This window comes from Platichthys flesus, chromosome 4, assembly GCF_949316205.1.
Source record: "Platichthys flesus chromosome 4, fPlaFle2.1, whole genome shotgun sequence".
Taxonomy (NCBI): domain Eukaryota; kingdom Metazoa; phylum Chordata; class Actinopteri; order Pleuronectiformes; family Pleuronectidae; genus Platichthys; species Platichthys flesus.
The window spans coordinates 28238464-28261647 of record NC_084948.1 but is presented as its reverse complement, the minus strand read 5'-3'; the positions used below and the strand labels follow the sequence as shown (position 1 = coordinate 28261647).

At 44.6% G+C, this 23184-nt stretch overlaps 1 protein-coding gene across 1 annotated transcript; it reads right to left on the bottom strand.

Moving 5' to 3' along the window:
- Positions 1-1717: 1717 nt before the first annotated feature.
- LOC133951422 (collagen alpha-3(IV) chain-like) lies at positions 1718-22515 on the bottom strand. Its single transcript, XM_062385347.1, has 48 exons — positions 22396-22515; positions 19410-19466; positions 19087-19176; positions 18801-18845; positions 18420-18454; positions 18038-18100; positions 16833-16886; positions 16677-16703; positions 16415-16532; positions 16256-16318; positions 16130-16165; positions 16007-16054; positions 15183-15257; positions 15058-15102; positions 14918-14980; positions 14765-14809; positions 14621-14688; positions 14487-14528; positions 14214-14268; positions 13088-13325; positions 12833-12928; positions 11608-11678; positions 11329-11517; positions 11047-11215; positions 10823-10924; positions 10534-10638; positions 10357-10451; positions 9871-10021; positions 9357-9524; positions 8548-8682; positions 8052-8150; positions 7863-7952; positions 7637-7776; positions 7013-7139; positions 6446-6526; positions 6232-6333; positions 6064-6111; positions 5790-5975; positions 5487-5617; positions 5072-5144; positions 4891-4962; positions 4680-4799; positions 4477-4575; positions 4014-4226; positions 3606-3783; positions 3386-3500; positions 3118-3290; positions 1718-2230 (listed from the first exon to the last, which is right to left on the bottom strand). The coding sequence occupies exons 1-48, from the start codon at positions 22513-22515 to the stop codon at positions 2149-2151; spliced, it is 4797 nt and encodes a 1598-aa protein (XP_062241331.1). The 3' UTR covers positions 1718-2148.
- Between the last annotated feature and the right edge of the window lie 669 nt (positions 22516-23184).

The window sequence follows — 23184 nt, the reverse complement described above, 5'->3', positions numbered from 1 at the left end:
ATATGGATACTTGTTATCAATCAATCAATCACATCATATTAGTCTAGTCTCATATTCTCAGTCCCAGTTTGTCTCATCGTCTTTAACCAGGTGAGACGTCCTCTGTCCTTCACCCTGAAGAGTCTAACTACTGAAACCTTTAACAGGTGAAGAAGGCGGAGACCTCAGAGACACATGTGAGGACCCGTCTCACAGGACAGACACTAGTCCACAGATGTCCTGAGTAACAGAGAAGATCACAGAGATCATTTGATGAGAATTATCACTTAGTAGCAGAACTGAAGGTCAACGACCTGATGGATTATTGTCAGTAATGGTAGATTATCTGAGAGAAATATTATATATCAAGTAGTCTTGATGTGACCATAGTCCAAGATCAGGATCCACCATCAGGATCAGGATCCACTATCAAGATCTGAAGCCACTGTAGTCCACAATAATTATCTTTTCAAACGAGTAAAAATTCTGTAAATAACTTCCTAAAAAAACATTTTTATTTTAACAAGAGCAAAAAATACAGATGTATATATTTATTTATTTGTTTGTATATGTGTATATATATATTGTGAGGGTAAAGGAACATTTGTACTGTCAACAAAGAAAGCAGATAACATTCACTTCACACGATAACAGCGGGAGCATCAGCGGCAGTTTGACCCGTGTGGAGGAATCGAACCTGCACCTGTTCCACCTCGGTCACGATGGTTCTCTTCTAGGAACACGTCATAAACAGCTGAACACAAACACAACATCTCTTCCACATACGTTCTTCTGAGAGTTAAATAATTGAACTGATGTTTTCCTGATGTTTCATCTCAGTATCTCAAAACCACAAAGATGGTCAATCAGATGGAACTATAGACAATGCTCTGAATGTCTGCCCTCCGGTGGCCAGGGCATGTACTACAACTGAAATGGGTCAACAATGCTTTGAAATATGACTGATTACATTTGCATTATGAACAATGTTTGACCTGATGAATCCACTGGAAGGTAAAGAATCTAATAACACATGTATCCTGCTTGAACAGGTCACAGCCTCATTATAAACATTAAGAACAGAAACTGATCCGACGTCTGTCAAACACATTTTATTTAAGAGTAACATTCACAAACAGCAGCTCAGGTATGTACACGTAATCAGAGCCTGTAAACACTGCATCATAATATTATTATTGTTATTATCAAAGGTCACAGACTGAGGCAGAAAACAACAAGTCCCAGAATGCATTGTTCTGTTGTTTTGTTGCTGTTCAGAAAGTATAAAAATGTCTTATTCTTGTTTTTCTGGGTGTTTGTCTGTCACTTCAAGTTTATTGAGCGTCACCAGGTGGCTGTTAGAAAAAGTGCAGCACAGCTTGTGTCTCATGTCTGTCCTCCTCTGGCAGAAGGTGGTACTGCAGCCCCAGAGGTCGTTAAGAGCCGAACATAATCAGAATCTATTAGTAGATAAGTGAGACAGTAAGAGTACTACAGATATGTTCTCAGTAGTAGCAGTAGTACTTTCAGGTTATAGCTATCATTACAAAATGGAAGCAGTTTTAGTAGAAGCATTTACTGAAATATAAGCAGTTCCTGTCTTCTGTGTCGTGACCAGCAGGGGGCGCCTCCTCTGTGAAAAGTGACTCTTCTTCTCTCTTTATAACGTCAGTAACATTCAGGAGTTTCTGTCTCAGTCTCTAGTTTCAAGTCTTCTTCAAACAGCTGAGTTTGTGTTAATGTCAGTAGTATGGATGTCAGTAGTGTTGATGTCAGTAGTGTGGATGTCAGTTATGTGGATGTCAGTAGTGTGGATGTCAGTTGTGTGGATGTCAGTTGTGTGGATGTCAGTAGTGTGGATGTCAGTAGTGTGGATGTCAGTAGTGTGGATGTCAGTTGTGTGGATGTCAGTAGTGTGGATGTCAGTTGTGTGGATGTCAGTTGTGTAGATGTCAGTAGTGTGGATGTCAGTTGTGTGGATGTCAGTTGTGTGGATGTCAGTAGTGTTGATGTCAGTAGTGTGGATGTCAGTAGTGTTAATGTCAGTAGTGTGGATGTCAGTAGTGTGGATGTCAGTAGTGTTAATGTCAGTAGTGTGGATGTCAGTAGTGTGGATGTCAGTTGTGTGGATGTCAGTTGTGTGGATGTCAGTTGTGTGGATGTCAGTGTTTACAGCCTCTTCATACACACTTGACAGCGACCAATCAAACTTTCTGGAAACGCTCCTTTAACAGTCTGAGGCTTCGGTTTACTGTGGGGCGAGAGACACACACATGTTGTTAGAGGAGAGAGAGGAAGTTTACACAAGACATGATCTCTACCAAGTTTAAACAGACGGCACTGCCCCCTGCTGGTGCTTAACAGAACTTCTTTCTGAGCATGTGATTAGACACGCATCATACCTGAACATGTGATAAACACGTATCGTATCTGAACAAGTGATTACACGTATCGTACCTGAACATGTGATAAACACGTATCGTACCTGAACATGTGATAAACACATACCTGAACATGTGATAAACACGTATCGTACCTGAACATGTGATAAACACGTATCGTACCTGAACATGTGATAAACACGTACCTGAACATGTGATAAACAGGTATCGTACCTGAACATGTGATAAACATGTATCGTACCTGAACATGTGATAAACATGTACCTGAACATGTGATAAACAGGTATCGTACCTGAACATGTGATAAACATGTATCGTACCTGAACATGTGATAAACACGTACCTGAACATGTGATAAACCTGATCGTATCTGAACATGTGATAAACATGTATCGTACCTGAACATGTGATAAACACGTACCTGAACATGTGATAAACACGTACCTGAACATGTGATAAACACGTACCTGAACATGTGATAAACCTGATCGTATCTGAACATGTGATAAACATGTATCGTACCTGAACATGTGATAAACACGTACCTGAACATGTGATAAACACGTACCTGAACATGTGATAAACACGTATCGTATCTGAACATGTGATAAACACGTATCGTATCTGAACATGTGATAAACACGTATCGTACCTGAACATGTGATCAACACGTATCGTACCTGAACATGTGATCAACACGTATCGTACCTGAACATGTGATCAACACGTATCGTACCTGAACATGTCTCTGGGGTTGAGCGCAGCCAGCCAGTAGCTGTAGGAGTCGGTGTAGTAGTTGCAGGTTCCTCGGCCGTGACACTCGATAAAGGGAATCTTCCTGAAGTTCTCCAGACAGGATCCAGGTGAGGCCAGGGGCTGACCTGACCCCTCCGCCCCCACACCGGTTTCCTGGAGACCAACAACAACAGCAGAAAGGTCAAAGGTCATAGCAGCAACTAGCAATGAGGTGAACCCTGTGACTCAGTCAAACATTTGAATCTCACCATCACGAAGGAGAATCCAAACCAGAGACGATCCCAGCCCGAGGGGCAGTCTGGGACCAAACTGGTCTGACTGTGGATCGCGATCACGTTAGCTCGGGCCTCACATACAGTGCACCTGTGACACATGAAACACACAGTACACATGATACACATGACACAGACCTACAGTACACCTGTGTGTGTGTGTCTGTGTGTGTGTGTGTGTATGTGTGTGTCTTACCGGCTGATGTAACTCTCCAGAAGTTGCCCAGAGATAAATGGGACGCTGCCTGGCAGTGTTTCGTTGGTGGAGAGCCAATAGGAGTAATCGTTGCGTGAGGCATAGCGACAGGTGCTGTCGGTGTTACAGAACAAGAAGGGCATGGTGGTGAAGAGAGGGAGACAACTGCCTAACGTACCTGCAGAGAGAAAGAGAGGGAGAGAGAGGGAGAGAGGGAGAGGGAGAGGGAGAGGGAGAGGGAGAGGGAGAGGGAGAGGGAGAGGGAGAGGGAGAGGGAGAGGGAGAGGGAGAGGGAGAGGGAGAGAGAGAGGGAGAGGGAGAGAGAGAGGGAACTTTTTAAGAGCATTTGGTGAATAAGATCTACGTATCAAGGCTGCTAGCTCCTGAAGTAAAAACAAGTCATGTTACCCAGGTCTTGTCCGTGAGCACGGTTGTTTCCGTTGATGAACAGCAGCGAGTATCCACTGTACACCTCACTGGACCCTGCAGGGCATGATGGGACAAAGAGGTTTTGGCTGTGTCTGGTGAACAGGAAGCCGTCCTTCTCTGTCGTGTCCCCACAGGGACCCTGCGGACCTGGGATACCTTTAGCACCGACCGAACCTCGTTCACCTGCAACACCTGTCGTCATAGAGCCAGATCTTGAATCAACTGCTGGTTTAGATCGTGGAAAACAAACTACAGCACATCTCAAAGTTATCAGAATCTAGATGGTTCAACAACCTGGTCTCTGGATGTGGACCAGGTCTCTGGACATTAATGTTGTCTCTGGATGTGGTCATGGTGTCTGAACTTGAACCTTATCTTATAATGTGAACCTTGTCTTTAGATGTGGACCTGGTCTGGGCTGACAGAAAATCAGATTTGGTACCTTTTAGTCCCTGGAATCCTCTGCCTCCCTGATCCCCTTTCAGTCCAGGATGACCTCCCGGTCCTTGGTTACCAGCTTGCCCTTCACTCCCCTTCACACCTGCAGCCACGGAACACAGCTTTAATACACAAATCTCGCTGTTGGTATGTGAAACTACATCTGCTCCTCTGAGACCTGAACCATCAGACAAATAACACTCTCACCTTGGATCCCATGTCTCCCACGAGCCCCTGGGGTTCCTTTTTGTCCTTGGCGGCCCTGATCTCCAGTCAAGCCTTTGTCTCCTGGAACCAGGAACCAGGGTGCATCCTTCCCCTTTGTTCCTGCAGGGGGCAGTATTCAGTAGTGAGCAGTGCACTGTAAAGTGTCCGGCTGCTGTGATTGGAGAGTTCACTGTGTGATGTAATTGTATACCTCTCCTCCCAGTTGGTCCTGGGGATCCTTGTGACCCGGCGTTACCTGGTGGTCCCTCGTCTCCCTTCAGACCTGACACACACAGGAAACCAGGGGAAACTCGTCAGACAGGTTGCAGTCAAACAGGAAGCTTCACTTCAGAGTCCCACAAAATAACTTGAGCGACATGAACACTTCTTACCCACAGGTCCTGTGACACCAGTTTCTCCAGTCCCGCCTTTGTGTCCAGGTGGACCCGGGGGGCCGTCTTCCCCCTATCAACGACAAACATACTGACTGATGATTTCATCTAGAACAGGCGAATCGGTTCAAAACCAACATGAGTTCCTAAAAAGATGGAAATCTACAGCAGAATTCATACAGAGATCTTAAAATGTATTTACCACAGATGAACCCACTGATATTAACACTAGTCATTAAAAAGTTCAACTGAACCTTTCTGGTCAAATATAGTTGAAAGTCAGAATGATTAATGTGTTTAAATATTTCTTATTTGCTTCTTTAATCCAAAGACTTGACTCAGTTCAGCAGCGACTCTCTGTTTGGGATTGAGATTAGCTGGAAGCTAAATTAAATTTCTCAATCGATCAACTGACCGGCTTTCCTCTAGGCCCAGGGTCGCCAGGGTATCCAGGTGATCCTGGGCCCCCAGCTGCTCCCTTAGCTCCCATCTCTCCTTTATTACCAGGACCTGGAGGACCAGGAGGACCCTTACAGCCGGGGGGACCTACAAATACAGAGACCATTAGAGACATGATGTTCAGAAACCGCTGCAGGGATTCGTCGAGCACTCCCTCAAACTGTCACAGGTGATTAAACCTTTCCTTTAAGTGTGAAAGAGAAAATCAGGATCAAACGCTCTAGAGCACCAACTAACAGGACTCAGTGTGCCTATTTACCCCTTGGTCCTTGTGCTCCAGAGACTCCGTCTTCTCCTCCTAGTCCTGCAGTGCAGATTCCTTCCAATCCAGGATAGCCTGGAAGACCAGGGGGTCCAGGGGGACCGGGACAACCCGGATTTCCCCCAGGACCACTGGAACCAGCAGGGCCACATGGACCTGGAGGGCCTTTCTCTCCAAAAGAGCCTGAGGAGATGGAGCATGTGGCGTGTGTTATATTTCTTCTTCTTTAGCTCCATTGAAGCTAAACTCATGATCAGAGGTGAGCGCTCACCAGGTGGACCTTTCCCTCCTTCTGGGCCACGGGGTCCAGTTCCAGGAGCTGGGGAAAGAAAACTGGTCAAGGCTGTTCACAACAACTCTTGGCAGTTGACTTCTTATGTGCATGTAAATGTTCCGTCTATTCAAACCAGATCCAGTTTAATCCAATCTGGCCTCTTACCTCCCATTGCTCCTTTCTCTCCTGGAGGCCCAGGTATCCCATCTTGTCCCTGGTTTCCTCTCGGACCAGCCAGACCAGGATCTCCAGGAGCCCCCTTGTTACCTAAAAAATGGTGTTACACCAGCCTGTTTCGATCAACTCAGTTGAAGATGCAGAGGACGAGCACTGCTGCCACCTGATGGCATTAATAACTGTGTATCACTGGTTTCTATACCTGAAAGACCGCTAGGTCCTGGTGGGCCAGTTGTGCCTGAAGAACCATCATTACCCTTCTCACCAAGAGGTCCAGGAGGACCTGTGACAGGCAGGCAGACAGACAGACAGCTTAGCATATGTGTTCATTTAGTCAAGTTCCAGTCAAAGTTTAATTATTTTTTCTGGACAATAAAGAAACTGTGATGTTTAGGTGTCATGTGTTCATGTGGGTAATATTCCAGTATCTTCAGTTTTCAACTCTTCATGTTTCGTGGGTGATGAGTTCAGAGTCGATCTGCTACTTGAAAGGAAACAGTCGAGATGGTTTGGTTATTTGGTCGGGACTCGCCTGGACGACTTCCACTGGACGTTTTCTGGGCACGTCCAGGAGGGATTAGGTTGGATTGATGGATGGATGGATGGATGGATGGATGGATGGATGGATGGATGAATTAAATAAAAGTCCATCTTTTGAATTGATGCTAAAATTACTTATTTGAACCTTTTTATTTTCATACAACAGAAGACAGATGGACCACAGACTGTTTAATCTTCATATAAATATATAAACAGTAAAGAATCATACCTCTGCATCCCGGGGGCCCAGAGTGACCTTTAGGACCACAGGGGCCACATACTCCTGGAAGACCAAGGTTCCCAGAGTCTCCTGGTTTCCCCTTTGGTCCTAATAGTCCTGGACACCCTGAATTCCCCTGTGAGGGACACAGAGCCAGAAAGACACTCAATCACATCTATAGTCAAATACTAAACTAAACCAGTGTTAATATTCGTTAACAAACTTTTTTCAACGACGAAAACGGAACGGAAACGGATCTTTGAAAATAAAAACTATGACTAAATCTATTTTAACTTTCGTTGACGAGACGAAAATGTCGGTGGTTGACTAAGTCACAATAACAAAAATTTCGTCTAAAACTAGACGAAAACTAAAATGCATTTTCGTCAAACGACTAAGACTAAATCAAAAATAGCTGCCAAAATTAACACTGTACTAAACACATCCAGGTCATAAATATGTATTTATGTATAATGGAAATAAAAAACTCTTGATTTAAAGGTTATTGATTGAAGAAACTACATTTGGCTTTAAACAGCATGAGTTCCTGAGAGATAGAAAAAGTTCAAAGAACAAGAAGAAGCAAGAAGAGGACCCTGGGCAGGAAGAAAGCTCTTGCTGTAAGTGTGATACCTTCTCTCCAGGACATCCTTTAGATCCAGGTCCAGGTGGACTCGGTTCTCCTTTAGAACCTTTAGGTCCTCCTGATCCTGGTTGGCCATCTGGGCCAGATTCCCCACATGGGCCTGTGGAACCTTTCTCGCCTTGAAATCCTGCCCAAAGCGAATCAGAAGGTCACATCCTGTGATGTTGGCCTTTTCAACATGCAGTGAGTCGTGGGTGGGGATGACAAGGTTACCTGGCCTCCCCATCTCCCCTGGGCTACCAGGAAAGCCCCTGGGACCAGGAGGAGCTGTCTGTCCATCTCTGCCAGGGTCGCCAGGAAGGCCTGACACACAGACACAATCATGTTGTTTGTTTCAGTTTAAGACTAGATCATAAACAACATAGGTTCTTGATTCACTTAACAATGATCCAAACTCTGCACCTTCTGGTCCGACCTCTCCAGGTGCACCGCTTCTGGCGTCCGGGCCCTGAGGTCCAGGGAGGCCCCTCTCTCCTTTACTACCAGTGACACCTGTGGGCCCTGGAGGTGAGACAGGAAGCCGACAGACAGGTCACACACAGGATGTGAGACTGAACCGCTGATGACAATGCACAGTGACCAGATTACATGTCCAATGAAGCTAGAATATATAGATATATATCTCAATCAATCAATCAAGAGCATCAGAGATATAGTCCCTGATGCTCTTTATAAACAGGCATTGATATGACAGCTAGCCAGGCTAACTGTTTCCCCTGTTCCCGGTCTTCATGCTAAGCTAAGGTAATTCACTGCTAGCCGAAGCCTTTTATACGTAACAAACTAAATTCAATTAAAGTTATATAAACTCATATAAACCCACTAAACAAAGGATTTCTGCGGATGTTCGTTTAACAGCGACTTAAGTGATTTATTAAATTCACAAAGAAAACAGAACCTGGTTCTCCAGCATCTCCCGGGTCTCCATGTGTCTCAACAGAGGTCTGCAGTCCTTTAGGTCCGGTCTCCCCTCTGTCCCCCTGAGGCCCTGGAGGCCCCTGATAACCCCTGACCCCGTCGACTCCCATCTGACCTGAGACACAGAGAGAAAGTTGAAGTGAGACACAACTGACTGATTCACCGATTGATTGATTGATTGAGTGATTAAACCTTGTGGTCCTGGTCGCCCCGTCTCTCCTGGTTTCCCATCATCCCCTAGATGCCCAAGAGGTCCTGGAGGACCCATGTCCCCTCTGATACCTATAACACACATATATTGCAGGTTGTTGATCCCACACGTACAGCTGCTGCCATCTTTCACCTTATCAACAGAACAACTCGTTCATTCTGTCGTCCCTGTTCATTAAAAATCTGCATAGGGCCAAATCATAAAACCGTTTATAATTGAGAAACCAGCATGAGCATCACTTTGTGACTGTGGAGGGGGGTGGGGGGGAGTGATGGATGGAAAAGAAGGGAGAGAAGAAAAAGAGGTAGTGGGGAGAGGGAGGGGACAGGGACCAACAGCAGGTATCAGCTCTGAATTTAATTTGTTCACAGTTTCATCAAATAAACACAGACTATAATATAATGTCGGTCCAGGATCTGTGTAGTTAATCATAGTAAATTCAAATGTAATTAAAAAATGGTCAGACAGAATCAGGTTTTTGGAAATATCATTGTATTTTCAGTGTCTCTGTCAGAACAAGATCAAGAGAGGGATTTCAACAGTGAGTGAGTTTATTCACATGTTGGGTCAAACCTCACCTGGGCTTCCTGGCTCCCCATTGGTCCCTGTCAGGCCTTCCAGTCCGATACCGCCTATTGGCCCTTGAGGTCCATCGAACCCTGGAGTCCCTGATGCCCCCTGAGGCCCCAGGGATCCCACGCCTGGCAGCCCAGGGTCACCCTTCAACCCTTTTGTGCCTCTGGCCCCTGGAAAGCAGAATATCTGTTAGACTGAGAGACAGGTTCTGGTTTCACTAAGGTTAGGGTTAGGTTCCTGAGTGAACTACCTGTGAAACCGATGACACCCATCTGTCCTTCCTCTCCATAAGGTCCCGGAGCCCCTTCTTTACAGGGTCCAACAAAGCCAACGGGACCAGGTTCACCATCCAGACCACAACGACCTGAGAGAGACTCCACTTAAGTTCACTTCAGTTCGGTTCATTAAAGAAGAAGGTGAAGGTGATATTGTCTGTACATGAAAACCTGAGCCTACGAGAGATGTCAGTACTCATGTAATAAATTGTATTGATCATCATAACTTAAAATGAGCTACCATTGGGCCCTGGTGGGGCATCTTGTCCCGGAGGTCCTGGAACTCCTTTGATTCCTTGGGGTCCGGGTTCTCCTTGGGAGCCCACAGAGCCATCATCTCCCTGAGGCCCCAACTGACCCTGCTGTCCTGGGAAACCAGTAGCTTTGTCCCCCTGTGAGCACAGAAAGAGACAGTGGCTGGTCATCCCCTCTGTTTACCACTAGCAGAGACACAGGACTGACAGAGGACGTGGGACGGTACTCTTCTTCTTCAGTCCACTTACACATCAAGAACAAGGGACACGATCTTTTCAATGGCAATGTACATATTTTGGTCGGAGACAGTAAATAAAGTCTGAAGCCTCATCACCACTTCCTCTTAGAAATTATGTAAAATCTCTCTGATACAAACGCTGCTATCGTGCACGTTGTTATTCTGGGTCTCGGCTCAGACGTTATTGACATCAATCCGAAACCTTGGACATTGTTTAGGTTTGGTCCACACTACCTTTGGCCCGGGCATCCCCGGTGGACCAGATGGCCCAGCACGTCCCTTGATTCCAAAACTTGATAAACCTGGATCACCTGAAGGGCCCTTCACTCCTGCGGTCAGACAAAATTAAATATGCATTATTGCTGTTTATCATCAGCAGACTGGTTTCTTCAGTACAGTTCCTACACTGACCTTTCACCCCTGGGAACCCTGGGGGCCCCTGCACAGAAAACCCACTGTCTCCTTCTCCTCCCTTTGGACCAGCAAATCCAGGATCACCTGGAGGTCCTGTCACACCTGTGAGCAGCAGGACACACAAGTGAATCAGCAGATGAACGTGAACAGATGAATGATGCAGATTGACGTCTGCATATTTCCAATACAGAGCTGGCGGACTGCTGGGGCCCGGCTCTGGGGCCCTGAGCGTCTACATGGTTAGTGTGACCAATATGGGTGACCTATATCTGTAGATTTTTTGAACCTGTCTCACCTTCAGGTCCTGGATTTCCTGATAAACCTTTCTCTCCTTTCTGTCCTGGATCACCTGGAGAAGTCTTGATTTCACTTGGAGAACCTTTTTCACCTGAAACAGACGGACGGTCGGACGGACAGAGAGAGAGTCTTAGTTCAGGGTCTGAGCTAACGTCTGTCCTGGACACTCAAGAGGACTCTCTCACCAGGACTCTCTCACCTGGACAGACTCACCTTGTTTTCCAGGAATCCCTCGCCGTCCCAAGACTCCCACATTGCCTTTAGGTCCTGGAGATCCTGGAATGCCGATACCAGGAGGTCCTGGAGGTCCCCTCTGTCCTATAAGTCCTCTGGGACCGGTCTCCCCGAGTGGGCCCCTGTCACCTTTCTGTCCCAGAGGCCCCTGGAGGGCGGACACATGGAAACACAGATTTCTGTCTTTGACCTGGTGGCATGTGACTGGCTGGGTTTGACCCCCCCCGACCCCCCTCTAATCTGACCCGGACTGATACTCACAGGGTTTCCTTTCTGTCCCACAACACCTTTCGGTCCAGGGACTCCTGCAGCTCCGTCTGTCCCCACAAGACCTGACTGTCCTGACCCCCCACTGGCCCCTTCCTCCCCCTTCTTCCCCACCCTGTGGATGATCCCTGGCTCACCAACAGGTCCTTGGGTCCCCGGGTAGCCGGGAAAACCAAAGGGGCCCTGGGGGCAGAAGTAAGAGTCATCATGCTAATTGCTGCTAAGCTAACTCTGTATCAAATTATATTATATTATATTTGGTGCTGGACTCACCTGTGGACCAGGTGGTCCTCGAACTCCTGTGACCCCTTTGTCACCTTCAGGGCCCGGAGAACCATTCTCACCTGGAAACATTACGACATCAGACAGGTGACTTTTATAGTTTATAAACTGATACTCACAAATCACAGTTTGTCTATTAGATGTTAACATCCTCAACAAGAGTCAAACTACAGAGACACTCTGTGATCAGTGAATGAAGCTCCATGTGAGAACCTCTCCAGGACACAAGTCCCACAGATGCTGATGGAACTAAACACAACAACAGGATTCACTACATGAGAGGAACCAGTTTGTAACTTCATGGAGAAGAGTGTCAGTGTTTTAAGGCCGTGTGAATCAAGGTCATGTGTCTGTTAACATGCTGCTCATGTCAGTAAGTGATTATTGATAACATGTGAATATAAGGGAATTTTGTTGTGCTGAATTGTGACGTTTGACTGTTGTGTGTCTGTGTGAGAGTGAGAAGGGGGACTGCACAACGTCATCATACATTTTATTGGCCCCTATGAGCAAAGTCCCCTCAAACTACACAAAGCTAAACAATAGTTTTGTTGACGTTGGACCTTATGAAGAAGAGAAACATTTTTGAAGGGTGGACCAAGCAGAGAAGGAGAAAAAGTATCTCAATGAAAACCAAGCTGTTCTCCGCTGATCTAAAGTGACTCGCTGCGGCACTAGCGCCGCCTGCTGGCGCCTGTACAGAAGCTCACATACATGTGATAAGTTCATGTACGTCAGGGCAAAAGGAGACTTGAACAGAAGACGCTGCAATTAAACACAACACTTATGATTTTCAAGGATTCAAGTGACTGCCCATTGAGCTTTAGTACATGAGCAGATTGCACATGCAGGGATTCTTCTTCTTGGTTGTAATTGTAGTACTTTGGTTTTTCACCAGCACCTGAAGGCAGCACAGTCAGGGAGAATACTGTCTGGTGATTTTGAAACCTATTTTTATAAACCTGCCCATTTTTTAAGCAATCACATTTACTTGGGTGGTTGATAGCGTATTGATCTGTAGCTGTACACGGTCTTTAAGGTATTTATATATCAGAAATTGTCTGATAGAGAAACTGAGCAGCAATGACTTATGACAGTTATGGTAGAATATGCGACTAGACATATTGTATATTTTACAATTCTATTTAAACATGAGGTCAAAGGTCATTGTGTGGATCACATTATCTAGCGTTCAGATAATCTGACACGTTCTTACCTGTCACCCCGGCTTCACCTGGCTCTCCAGGTCTACCCGGGGGTCCAGGGGATCCGTAAACATCAGGACAGACGAAGCATGTCTCCCCTTTGTCACCTGTCAATCAATTAATCAGTCACTCAACCAATCAACCATACATAGCTTCCATCAGAAATCCGAAATTTGAACTGTGAAAGTAGCTGATGTCAGTGGATGACTACATATCAAACGTTATCACATCATGTCATGTGATGTCCTCTTAACGTGAAGACTCACCCATCTGTCCCTCCTCCCCTCTGGTCCCAGGAACTCCCATCAGGCCTTTCACACCTCTAGCTCCTGGAGGACCGACATCTCCTGGCAGGAAATCTGAGAGACACCGGAGAACTTTCAGATTCTGTTCGTCTGAAGCTTTCGTCATGAATCGTTTTGTAAAACCAGTTGTTATCACCTGGTTCTCCTGGTTCTCCTGGTTCTCCTTCAGCTCCTGGAACTCCTGGTACTCCAGTCTCTCCTGGGGGTCCAATGATGAGGGGTCCGGGCTCTCCTGTTTCTCCTTTTTGTCCAGTCAAACCAGGTGTCCCCTGGGGGCCCGGAGGCCCAGTAGGAGCCACACCTTAAAAGAAGAAGTGACTTCATTTAAAGTAATATTATACCTATAATACTAAATATGTCCTCATCCTTAATTTATGTTTGCATTTAATTACTAATAATGTAACTATGATGAATTCTGATGATTAATAATATTTATATGATCAGTAACAGTAAGTGAGAGAGAGAGAGAGGGATGTGGTGTGTACCTGACTCTCCCCCCAGTCCAGGGAAGCCAAGGATTCCTAAAACAAATGCAGAGAAGAGGAAGAAGATGATGAGGAAGAGGAGGCTGAAGAAAGAATTAATCACTGCGTCCAGCGGCATCCTGTTTTGGGGGGGAGAGCGACATCCATATAACAGCACTAGCTGTCAATTACACTAGTACCACCCCCCTCCCCCCTAACACATCCAGTGCTTTATGGTCTGTTTGACTCTAAATGATCATAATTCACTAAATGAACATCAGCTGTTTGAAGAAGACTTGAAACTAGAGACTGAGACAGAAACTCCTGAATGTTACTGACTTTAGAAGGTGAGAAGTCACTTTCTATAGAAACTACCAGAGGAGGCGCCCCCTGCTGGTCACGGCACAGAAGACAGGTTCCAGACACTTAAACACTGGCTTCACTTTCTGGTTCCAGAGTCTACATCTGTTTTTATGTCTGTGTTTCACACCTGAACTTAGAGTGAACACCTGTGATGACGTCACATGAGACAGATGTTGACACCAGGTGTTTAAATAAAATTAAAACGTGATTTAAAAAATGATATGAACTGTTTTAACTCTTCATAATTGACTGTGTGATACCTCTTTCTCCAGGGGCTCCAGGGGGTCCTCGGGGCCCTGGGACACCAGGCTGACCCTTCAGGAATATGTGATTCCAAACAATCTGACACAAAACACAAAACGACATTTAATTTGAGGACGAACACCCTGCTGCTGCTAAAAGATGTGGCTGCTGGAAATGAACCGGACGTCCTGTTGTCACTGGTGAGATTCAATTTGCAGCTTCATGACCACGAAAGTCACTTTTCTTCTGTAGCAGAATAAAACAATAAAATCAAGTTTCCCAAGACTCACCTCTCCTGGAAAACCTGGAAGTCCACGATCACCTGTCTCCCCCTAAAAACACCAAAGTAGAAAATGACAGTTTGAGGTGACACAGCAACGTTTTCCTGAATGAAGTCCAGGTTGAAATCTGACACGTGTTCCTTCATATGGTTCTCACCTCGGCTCCTTCAATACCTGGAGGACCGAGGTACCCACGGTCCCCTGGGTCTCCCTGCAGAAACAAACAGTTGAAGTCAGTCTCTGCACAGTCTGGAATTCTAAACTAGCATTAGCATAGCATTAATTACCGGATCACCAAGTTCTCCGACGAGTCCATCTTTTCCCGGTTTACCCTGAAACACAAACAGCAACACGGTTAACCACCTGCTCAGTGACAACTTACTGTGGGCAGAAGAAATAAATTCAAATCCATTTTAATCAAAGATCAATGTTTCTCTCACCAGTGGGCCAAGGTCACCTTGATCACCCTTATCTCCCTTCACCCCTTCTTTCCCAGGTACACCCTGAAAGACGAAGGAAAAGGCACACGTCAGTCCTGCTCTCTGGAGACTGATCCACATCTCGTTCAGAGTCGACTCACATTAGGTCCACGAAAGCCTTTCTCACCAACTCCACCTGGTTCTCCCTGAAATATAAATACAGACAGATATCAGCGGGAGAGACAGACAGACATGTGGACACAGAGACAGACATATGAAGACAGACCTTCAGCTCTTTGGGTCCCTCAGCGTACAGTTTGATTCCCTTCTGTCCAGGAATCCCAGAAGGTCCAGGATCACCCTGAAAACCAAACACAGCAGATGATGCTAATGATGATGTGTTGAAATCTGGGCCATAGACTGTAAATAAAGATGAACGACGCGTTTCCTCTTCCTTCCACTATCTCAGCTCAACCATCAGGAGTCAGTCTCATCTGTCAATCAGGACGTCTCAGCCTGTTTTTATTTCATCAAATAACTGATTCAAACCAAACTGATCAGAAACACCTGAACAAAGCGACCTGACACGACAGAAACCATCTTGAAACACATTTCTTCTTCTTCTTCTTCTTCTTCTTCTTCTTCTTCTTCTTCTTCTTCTTCTTCTTCTTCTTCTCTTAAACAATTAGTTAATGACTCCTTTGACTTTAAAGTTAGGTCAATGTCCCATCTGCTAACGTGGAGGAGGAGGTGTTATGATGCTGTGTTATATCTTCTCTTTGTGAGGTTAATTGTCGGGTAGTAACAGGTGCTTGTTGTTGCCTTTGATGTTTTGTTGTATTGTTTTTATTCGTTCTCTTTTTGAGCCACTTCCTAATGGTTGTTTTGCAAAATCCTATATAAATCAAGTTTTGCTTATTAAACAGTTGATGGTTGTAATGCTCCTAGACGTCGGTTACCACCCGCCAATAAACCGAATAAGAAAGTTATTATCGATGACCCTTACTGCTGCCAGCCACCAGGGGGCAATCCAGAGTGTTTTGCTTCACTTTAGGGAGCTGTCATGTCGTCCATTTTAATTCACAGTCAATGATGTGGAGGTTTACTCACCTTTTGTCCTCTGGGACCTGGAATCACTGGACTGGGACCCTCCTGACCCTGAAACACAAACACAGCGTCGTCAAGATATAACAAAACCGCTCTCAGATTGGTTCAGCCTCTGGGCACACTGACCTTTTCTCCCTGTAACCCGGGAAACCCGGGACTTCCCTAAAAAGAAGATAAAGTAACAGCTTATGTCATTTAGGGGAATTTCTGATGCTTAGAATAGAGTTTGACAGTTTCAGATTTGAAGCGTACAGGGCGTCCAGCGGGTCCTGGTGGTCCTGCGAGTCCGAGTTGACCAAGATCTCCCTTCAGCCCCTAAATCACACGCAGCCAATCAGAGACAAGGTTTTAAGGTTTAAACATGTTTAACAACTGTTCATCTGGAAAAGAAAACGTCGGTCAGTGGCTGACCTTTTCTCCCTCTGGTCCTGGTGGACCTGTTGGTCCCTTAATGTCCTGAGGGACGGGGAAGACGAACGAGTCGCCCTGAGACCAGAACAGAACAGAGACCATCAGCAACATCTCGTCCCTTTGTCACCCCCAACACAATGAAGGATTAAACACAGAAGGCGTAACGTGGTTTGATGACACAAATTAAACCTTCAGATGTTTTCAGATATGTCTCATCAACACAGGAAGTGGAGCTACACGGGGCTCAGGTGGGTTCTCTCACCTTTGTGCCTCGCAGACCTGGTTGACCCTGCAACACATTAACGCAGTTAGCTTTAGCTTCTCAGAGCAAATTAGCAAAATTGAGCTTCAGCTTGTTTTGACTCAATGACATAAAAACAGGGATTCTTCCAGTATCTAATCAGAGAGTAAGACTTACTTGAAAGCCAACAGGTCCTCGAAATCCAGGGGCTCCTCGGTACCCAACATCCCCCTGGAACATCAATCAATATATCTGTCAATCAGTCAATACAACACACTTATCATAAATAACACAGGTTTGAACTTTTACCTGATGGAGGGTAGATCATTATTTTGACTCTGAGTTTGCGGTCTAATGTTCTTTCTGCTTTCCCTGTAAATATCCCACTTGGCATTTGTTTGTCCGACTCTGTTTTAGTGAATTCAGGCTGTGTCACTGAGTCGCCTCAGATTCGTTCCATGATAAATTCATCTGCACGTGAGTTTTCTACAGAGTCAGTAAAAGGTTAAGAAGGAGAGGCGGTGGTCTAGTTGCAGAAACTTGGACTATGGGCAGAGAAGGTCTCTGGTTCGTCTCTGGTTCGACTCCACGGAGAGACAACAAAAGACGAACCTGGATTGATCTGTCCAAAAATCCAAGAGTCTCCCTACCCTGTCTAGTGCCCCTGAGCAAGGCACCTTACTCCCCCAACATCTGCTCCCCGAGCACCGTACATAGTCGCTCACTGGTCTGTGTGTCCTGCACCAGATGGGTCAAAAGCAGAGGTTACATTTCTCTACCTGCATGAGTGTGTTGTGCATGTCTGTGCATGTGTTTGGACTAATAAATGCATCTTAATCTTAATCTTAAGAGAAATCTGCACCAAGATCCAAACGGAACCAGTGTCAGAACACTATCCATCACTTTGGTAATCAGGTAAGAATAATGAGTAATGATTAATGAGAACTTAAATCATATTGTTACTGGGTTTCTGTTCTGTCCGTAATTTACTTCAGTAGCAGAGGTAACACATGATTTTTATACAGATGATACACAAGTGTATCTTACTGCCCCCCCCCCCCCCCCCCCCATCATAGTAAATTATCACTGCAGATTAAAGAGATTAAAAAAGCTTTTTAAAACTGAGAGGTTACCTGGTGCCAGATATGCTGTGAACATATTATTTCAATAAAGGTATTTTTACAAAGGCAGAATAAATTCCACTCAAATGTCTGTTGTTGATTTTAATTGATCAATTCATCATCATATTTTTAATAAGACTTCAGATTAGTTGATTCCAGTAAATGTGTCTTCAAGTCCTCTGACACGCGACCTTTGCCCAGTAGGGGTCAAACTTCATTAAGTAAAAAACGATGACCCAGTGAGCAGGTAACATTCTCTACCTTTGTCCCATTGCATCCTGGGAAACCTGGTTGGCCAATTGGTCCGTCATGTCCAGGAAGCCCCTGCAAAACAATGATAAGTAACTAAATGACCAAGGCATTTTATCTGTAACTTTATTTTATCTTATTGAGACAATATCTCAGATTATTACATTTCTCCTCTCTTTTCCGATTCTGTTACAATGATATTTAATAAAAAAGAGCTGTTAAACATATAAAGTGTGGGTCTTAAGAAAATATGATTTGAGGTCTAACAGACAGAGATGAACTTACATGTACAGATTATATAACACTTGATCAACACAGAACTTAAATACTCTATGTCTTTAAATCATCTCCATGTTAGATTCCCTGTTACTGCACAGTGTAGAGTGTCTTTTACCGGAAGTCCTGGAGGTCCTGGAAAACCTGGTTTCCCTGAAAGACCCTGAAGACACAGGGAGACATATGGTGACTGACTGATTCAGGATCTCTCTCTCTTTCTCTCTCTCGCTCTCTCTCTCTTTCTCTCATTGTCTTGTTCTCTCTCTCTCTCTCTCTCGTTCTCTCTCTCTTTCCCTCTCTCTCTCTCTCGTTCTCTTGTTTTCTCTCTCTCTCGTTCTCTCTCTCTTTCCCTCTCTCTCTCTCTCTCGTTCTCTTGTTTTCTCTCTCTCTCTCTCGTTCTCTCTCATTCTCTCTCTCTCTCTCTCTCTTTATCTCTCTCTCTCTATATATATGTTTAAAATCAGTTTCATCTTGAAGCACTGATCGTCATCAGTCCTACCCTTGAGCCTTTGAGTCCTGGACCTCCTGCTGCTCCATGTTCACCCTGAGGACAAATCAAACATTATAATACTGTATACTCAGCAGGATATTTAATTATATTATAATGATTGAATATGACTTTGTAAAAGGTTTTTACTAAAATGAATGAGGACCAAACAGAGAACCCTGAGGAAATTCACAGTCTGAAAAAACGATTGAGATAATAACGACAAAAAAAATAACAAATTAATAACAAATTAATAACAAATTAATAAAAAATGAATAACCAAATAATAGGTTGTTACCTTCTCTCCTGGTGACCCCTGGTGACCCTCGTTTCCAGGGTAACCAATCAATCCAGGAAGTCCAAGTTCTCCAAGGTTTCCAGGTTCACCCTGCAAACATGAGGCGTGGAACAGATCCTGTGTCAGTTCACCTGCCGTCCACAGAGAGGCAGTATAGTGACGTGAGCCCAGGTGAGTTCAGGTGTGTGACCCTGGCTGTGGTCCCTGAGCAAACATAAAGACGCTTCACGCTCAGCGGGGAGGAACCAGCCTCACACCAGGGTGGTCTCACACCTGAGTCCCTTCAGACCACTTCACCACCAACCTGAGGCCTTCACTCTCACCTTTTGACCTTTGACCCCATCACAGTGACACAACGACTTCCCACTGCAGTGACACACCTGGAGAGACGAGGAAACACAGATTTTATCCCCCCCACACACACAGATACAAGCACACATTAGAGTCACACAACAGAAATGACTCAAGAAATGAATTAAGAGTAAACTTTTTCTAACATGTTCAGCTGTTCTCTGAGGCCCCGCAGTTCAGGGGCCCCTGCAGGTCACCATGGTTCCTGTGTTGGAATTCATCATATCAGACACAGAGTGTGTGAATTCAAACCACCTGTTGGTGGCGCTGCTGCAGGAGTCTGCTCGGTCCAGACTGATGTCACACAACAGCTGCATCGTTGTTGTTGAACATGTTTTTATCTGTGCGACATGTTTCTGAGGATTTAACCCAAACATGTAATTGTGTCCTGCAGCTGTGACTGTGATAACCAGGCCGACAGACAGGAACACCAAGGGCTGCTGTCGTCTTATCTCCATTCCTGTCTCACATCCAACACGGGGGACGCCATGATGGCGGGAGACGCCTGAACACGTCCTGCAGCGATGCATCACGGTAAAAGTTCACACTTTACTGTGAGTCTGAATCTCTGGCTGGAAATTTATTATTACATATCTAATGATAAATATTTTCACGTATCACTATAATTATTGTGAATATTGTTTCCTTTTTGCTTTGAGTTTTGTAGCAGAGTCAAAGTTAAATTCAAGTGTGAGGTTTGTGTTCAGTTTTAGACTCCAGCTCGTGTGTCTTCAAATGTGACACTTTTCTGCAAGTTCAGGTTTTAACATCACGAAGAATAAACCTAAACTGTTTCTTTATGACATCACAGTATGACATCACAGTATGACATCAGCATGTCATGAGATAACAGATTTGTGTGAGTGTGTTTATGTATGTGTATGTGTGTGCGTTTGTGTTTCTACATGTGTGTGGGAGTTTATGTGTGTGTGTGTGTCTGTGTGCGTGTCTGTGTGTCTGTGTGTGTATATGTGTGTATGTATGTGTGTGTGGGTGTGTTTATGTGAGTGTATGTGTATGTGTGTATGTATGTGTGTGTGTGTGCGTTTGTGTATGTGCGTTTGTGCGTGCGTGTCTGTGTGTGTCTGTATGTTTCTACGTGTGAGTGGGTGTGTGTGTCTGTGTGCCTGTCTGTGGGTGTTTCTATGTGTGTGTTTGTGTGTCTATATGTGAGTGTGTGTGTGTCTGTGTGCGTGTCTGTGTGTGTTTCTATGTGTGTGTGTCTTTGTGTGTGTGTGCGTGTCACGATGTGAGTGTGTGTCTATATCTGAGTGTGTGTTTGCGTGTCTGTGTGTGTTTCTATGTGTGTGTATGTGTGTGTCTGTGTGTGTGTGTGTGTGTGTGTCACAGTAATAACAGCAGCTCAGGACAAAAGCTGAGCTCAGATGAACTAAATCAACAGATGACAGGACAGATGAAAGGACAGATGAAAGGACAGATGAAAGGACGGCTCTTCACCCGACAGCAGCAGGTTTCACACAGAAAAACATTTTCATCACTGAGACTCAGAATCTTTGATCTCACTTTATTTACTGCACAACAACAAGCTGCTGAGTAACTGTAACTCAGTAACTGTAACTGAGTACTCATCCCCCCTCAGTCTGTAGTCAGACAGGTTTTATTTCCTGTCTGACATTCTTCCTACATTATTTTCAAGGGGGGGGTTCTCATGTCAAGACTAGAAGCAGAAGAGACAGGAAACAACAAACAAGCGATGTTAACAAACTTAACACACACGACACACACACACAATGAGTCTCACTGCTCTAAACACTTCTACTTCTGTAACAACTTTACAAAAGCAATACCATAGTGTCTTCTCTATCGCCCCCTGGTGACTGAATGCAGTACAGATCATAAACCCTCCTCCTCCATGTTAGCAGATGGCACATGAACCAAACTAAATAAACAAAGTAAATGTTAAATAAATGTTTGTAAAGATGTTTCTGTGCTTTCACATCGTTCTTCTCTCTCTGATGTTTGTTTCTGATCAGTTTGGTTTGAATCAGTTATTAAATGATATAAAAACAGGCTGATTGACAGCTGACAATGACTCCTGATTTTGATTTGTTGGGAACGTTTGTGGGCGGAACCTCGATACCACTGCCCAACTCCAGGAGTTAATTAGATCATCACCACAAGATGGCAGCGTTTGTGTCAGGGACATTTCAGCTTAATTTCTGGAGGAAGTGGAGACGAGTCATCTGATCAGGTAATGATGTCATATTTCAAACAGAGACAAGAGCCTTGGATTATTTTCTGTTCACGTTCATGTTCTGGATCATACTCTGTCAAGTTTCCAATAATTCAAAATCTTAATTACTGGTTATATTGGTTGATGCTATGGTTAGTTTCCAGCCTCTAAATCAGAGACTTTGTAAACTGGTCTCATTTTAGGGTGAAAACTCTGGGGTTGTGTTTTAGTCTGAACAGAAAGTGAGACTTCCTGATTGGTTCTTATCAGTCACATGACTCGACTACATTACATGTCATTTAGCTGACGCTTTTATCCAAAGCGACTTACATTTTAGAACACTCATCATTTTATGAGGGGCCATCTAGGGGTTCAGTATCTTGCCAAGGACACTTAGGCATGCAGATGGGATAGAGTGGGATTCAAACCGGCAACCTTCTTGTTGCAGAGCACCCGCTCTATCCCCTAGGCCACGCTCTCCCCTAGCACAAAACTTTCTACTGTTTGTGAAACGTTTCTGTTAAAAAAATCAAACTAAACAAACACAAAGTTCACACACATCTATCTGGTACCATGACAACACGCACGCACACACACACACACACACACACACACACACACACACTGAACCATGAATCAAAATCCATATTAATCATTTCAAAATAAAATCACCTTCAGATTTTCAGTAAGAGCCCAACAGACACTTGATTTAAAGTCTAAACACTTTGCAGGTGTGTGTGTGTGTGTGTGTGTGTGTGTCTCACCCTGTGTTCAGGAGCACCGCAGCAGCAGAGAAGCAGAACCAGCAGCAGGACGACGCTCCGCCTCAGGCCGCCTGGAGGCTCCATACCACCGGACACACAGCTGCACAGTCCCGGCCTCATCGCACCGGTCGCTCGGCTCGGGATGGACTGCGCTCCTCGGGGGGGAGGGGGGGGGGGTCTGTGCAGCATCCCGCAACATCCACTACACACACTTCCGGTCTTGCTCTGTAAAATAAAAGCCCCTAAACACTGATCTGATCAAACTGCTAATGACTCATGTTAGTTTAATATATAAGAACAGTGGAAAGTAATGATACTGATTAAGTTAACAAATAAATTAGTATCTGAAGTACTAAATCATATATTTATTGATTTGTTGCACATTGGAAAATAAAAACAACAGGTTTTAATTCAATACCCTGAGATGGATCATATAAAATATATTTTACTGACAACATCAGTTATAATGCTGGACTTTTACTGAAGTAACGTTTCTAAATACTGTGAATGAATATATATTGATAAGGTCAAACTATGAAATGTTTTTTTAATGTTAAATAAATAAATATGATAAAATAGAGAAGTCTGATGTAATAATGAAAAAGTCACACAACAACTAACATGGAGCCTTCACAGAGGAACATGAACTTCAGTTCACACTCAAGTTTTACTTTAGTTCAACAATATAATACACATTTAATCTTGGTTCACATTGAATTGTTGATAATACAGTTTTCAGTTTTGTCAAACAGTGAATTAAGTTTTCAGATTATTTGATTACGAGAAAGT

Coding starts and splice junctions, on each gene's coding strand:
- LOC133951422 (XM_062385347.1), bottom strand. CDS start 22,515: ATGAGGCCGGGACTGTGCAGCTGTGTGTCCGGTGGTATGGAGCCTCCA. Junction 16,887..18,037: donor CAGGATGCAATGGGACAAAG/GTAGAGAATGTT, acceptor TTGATGTTCCAG/GGGGATGTTGGGTACCGAGG. Junction 16,055..16,129: donor CCGGGTTACAGGGAGAAAAG/GTCAGTGTGCCC, acceptor TTTGTGTTTCAG/GGTCAGGAGGGTCCCAGTCC.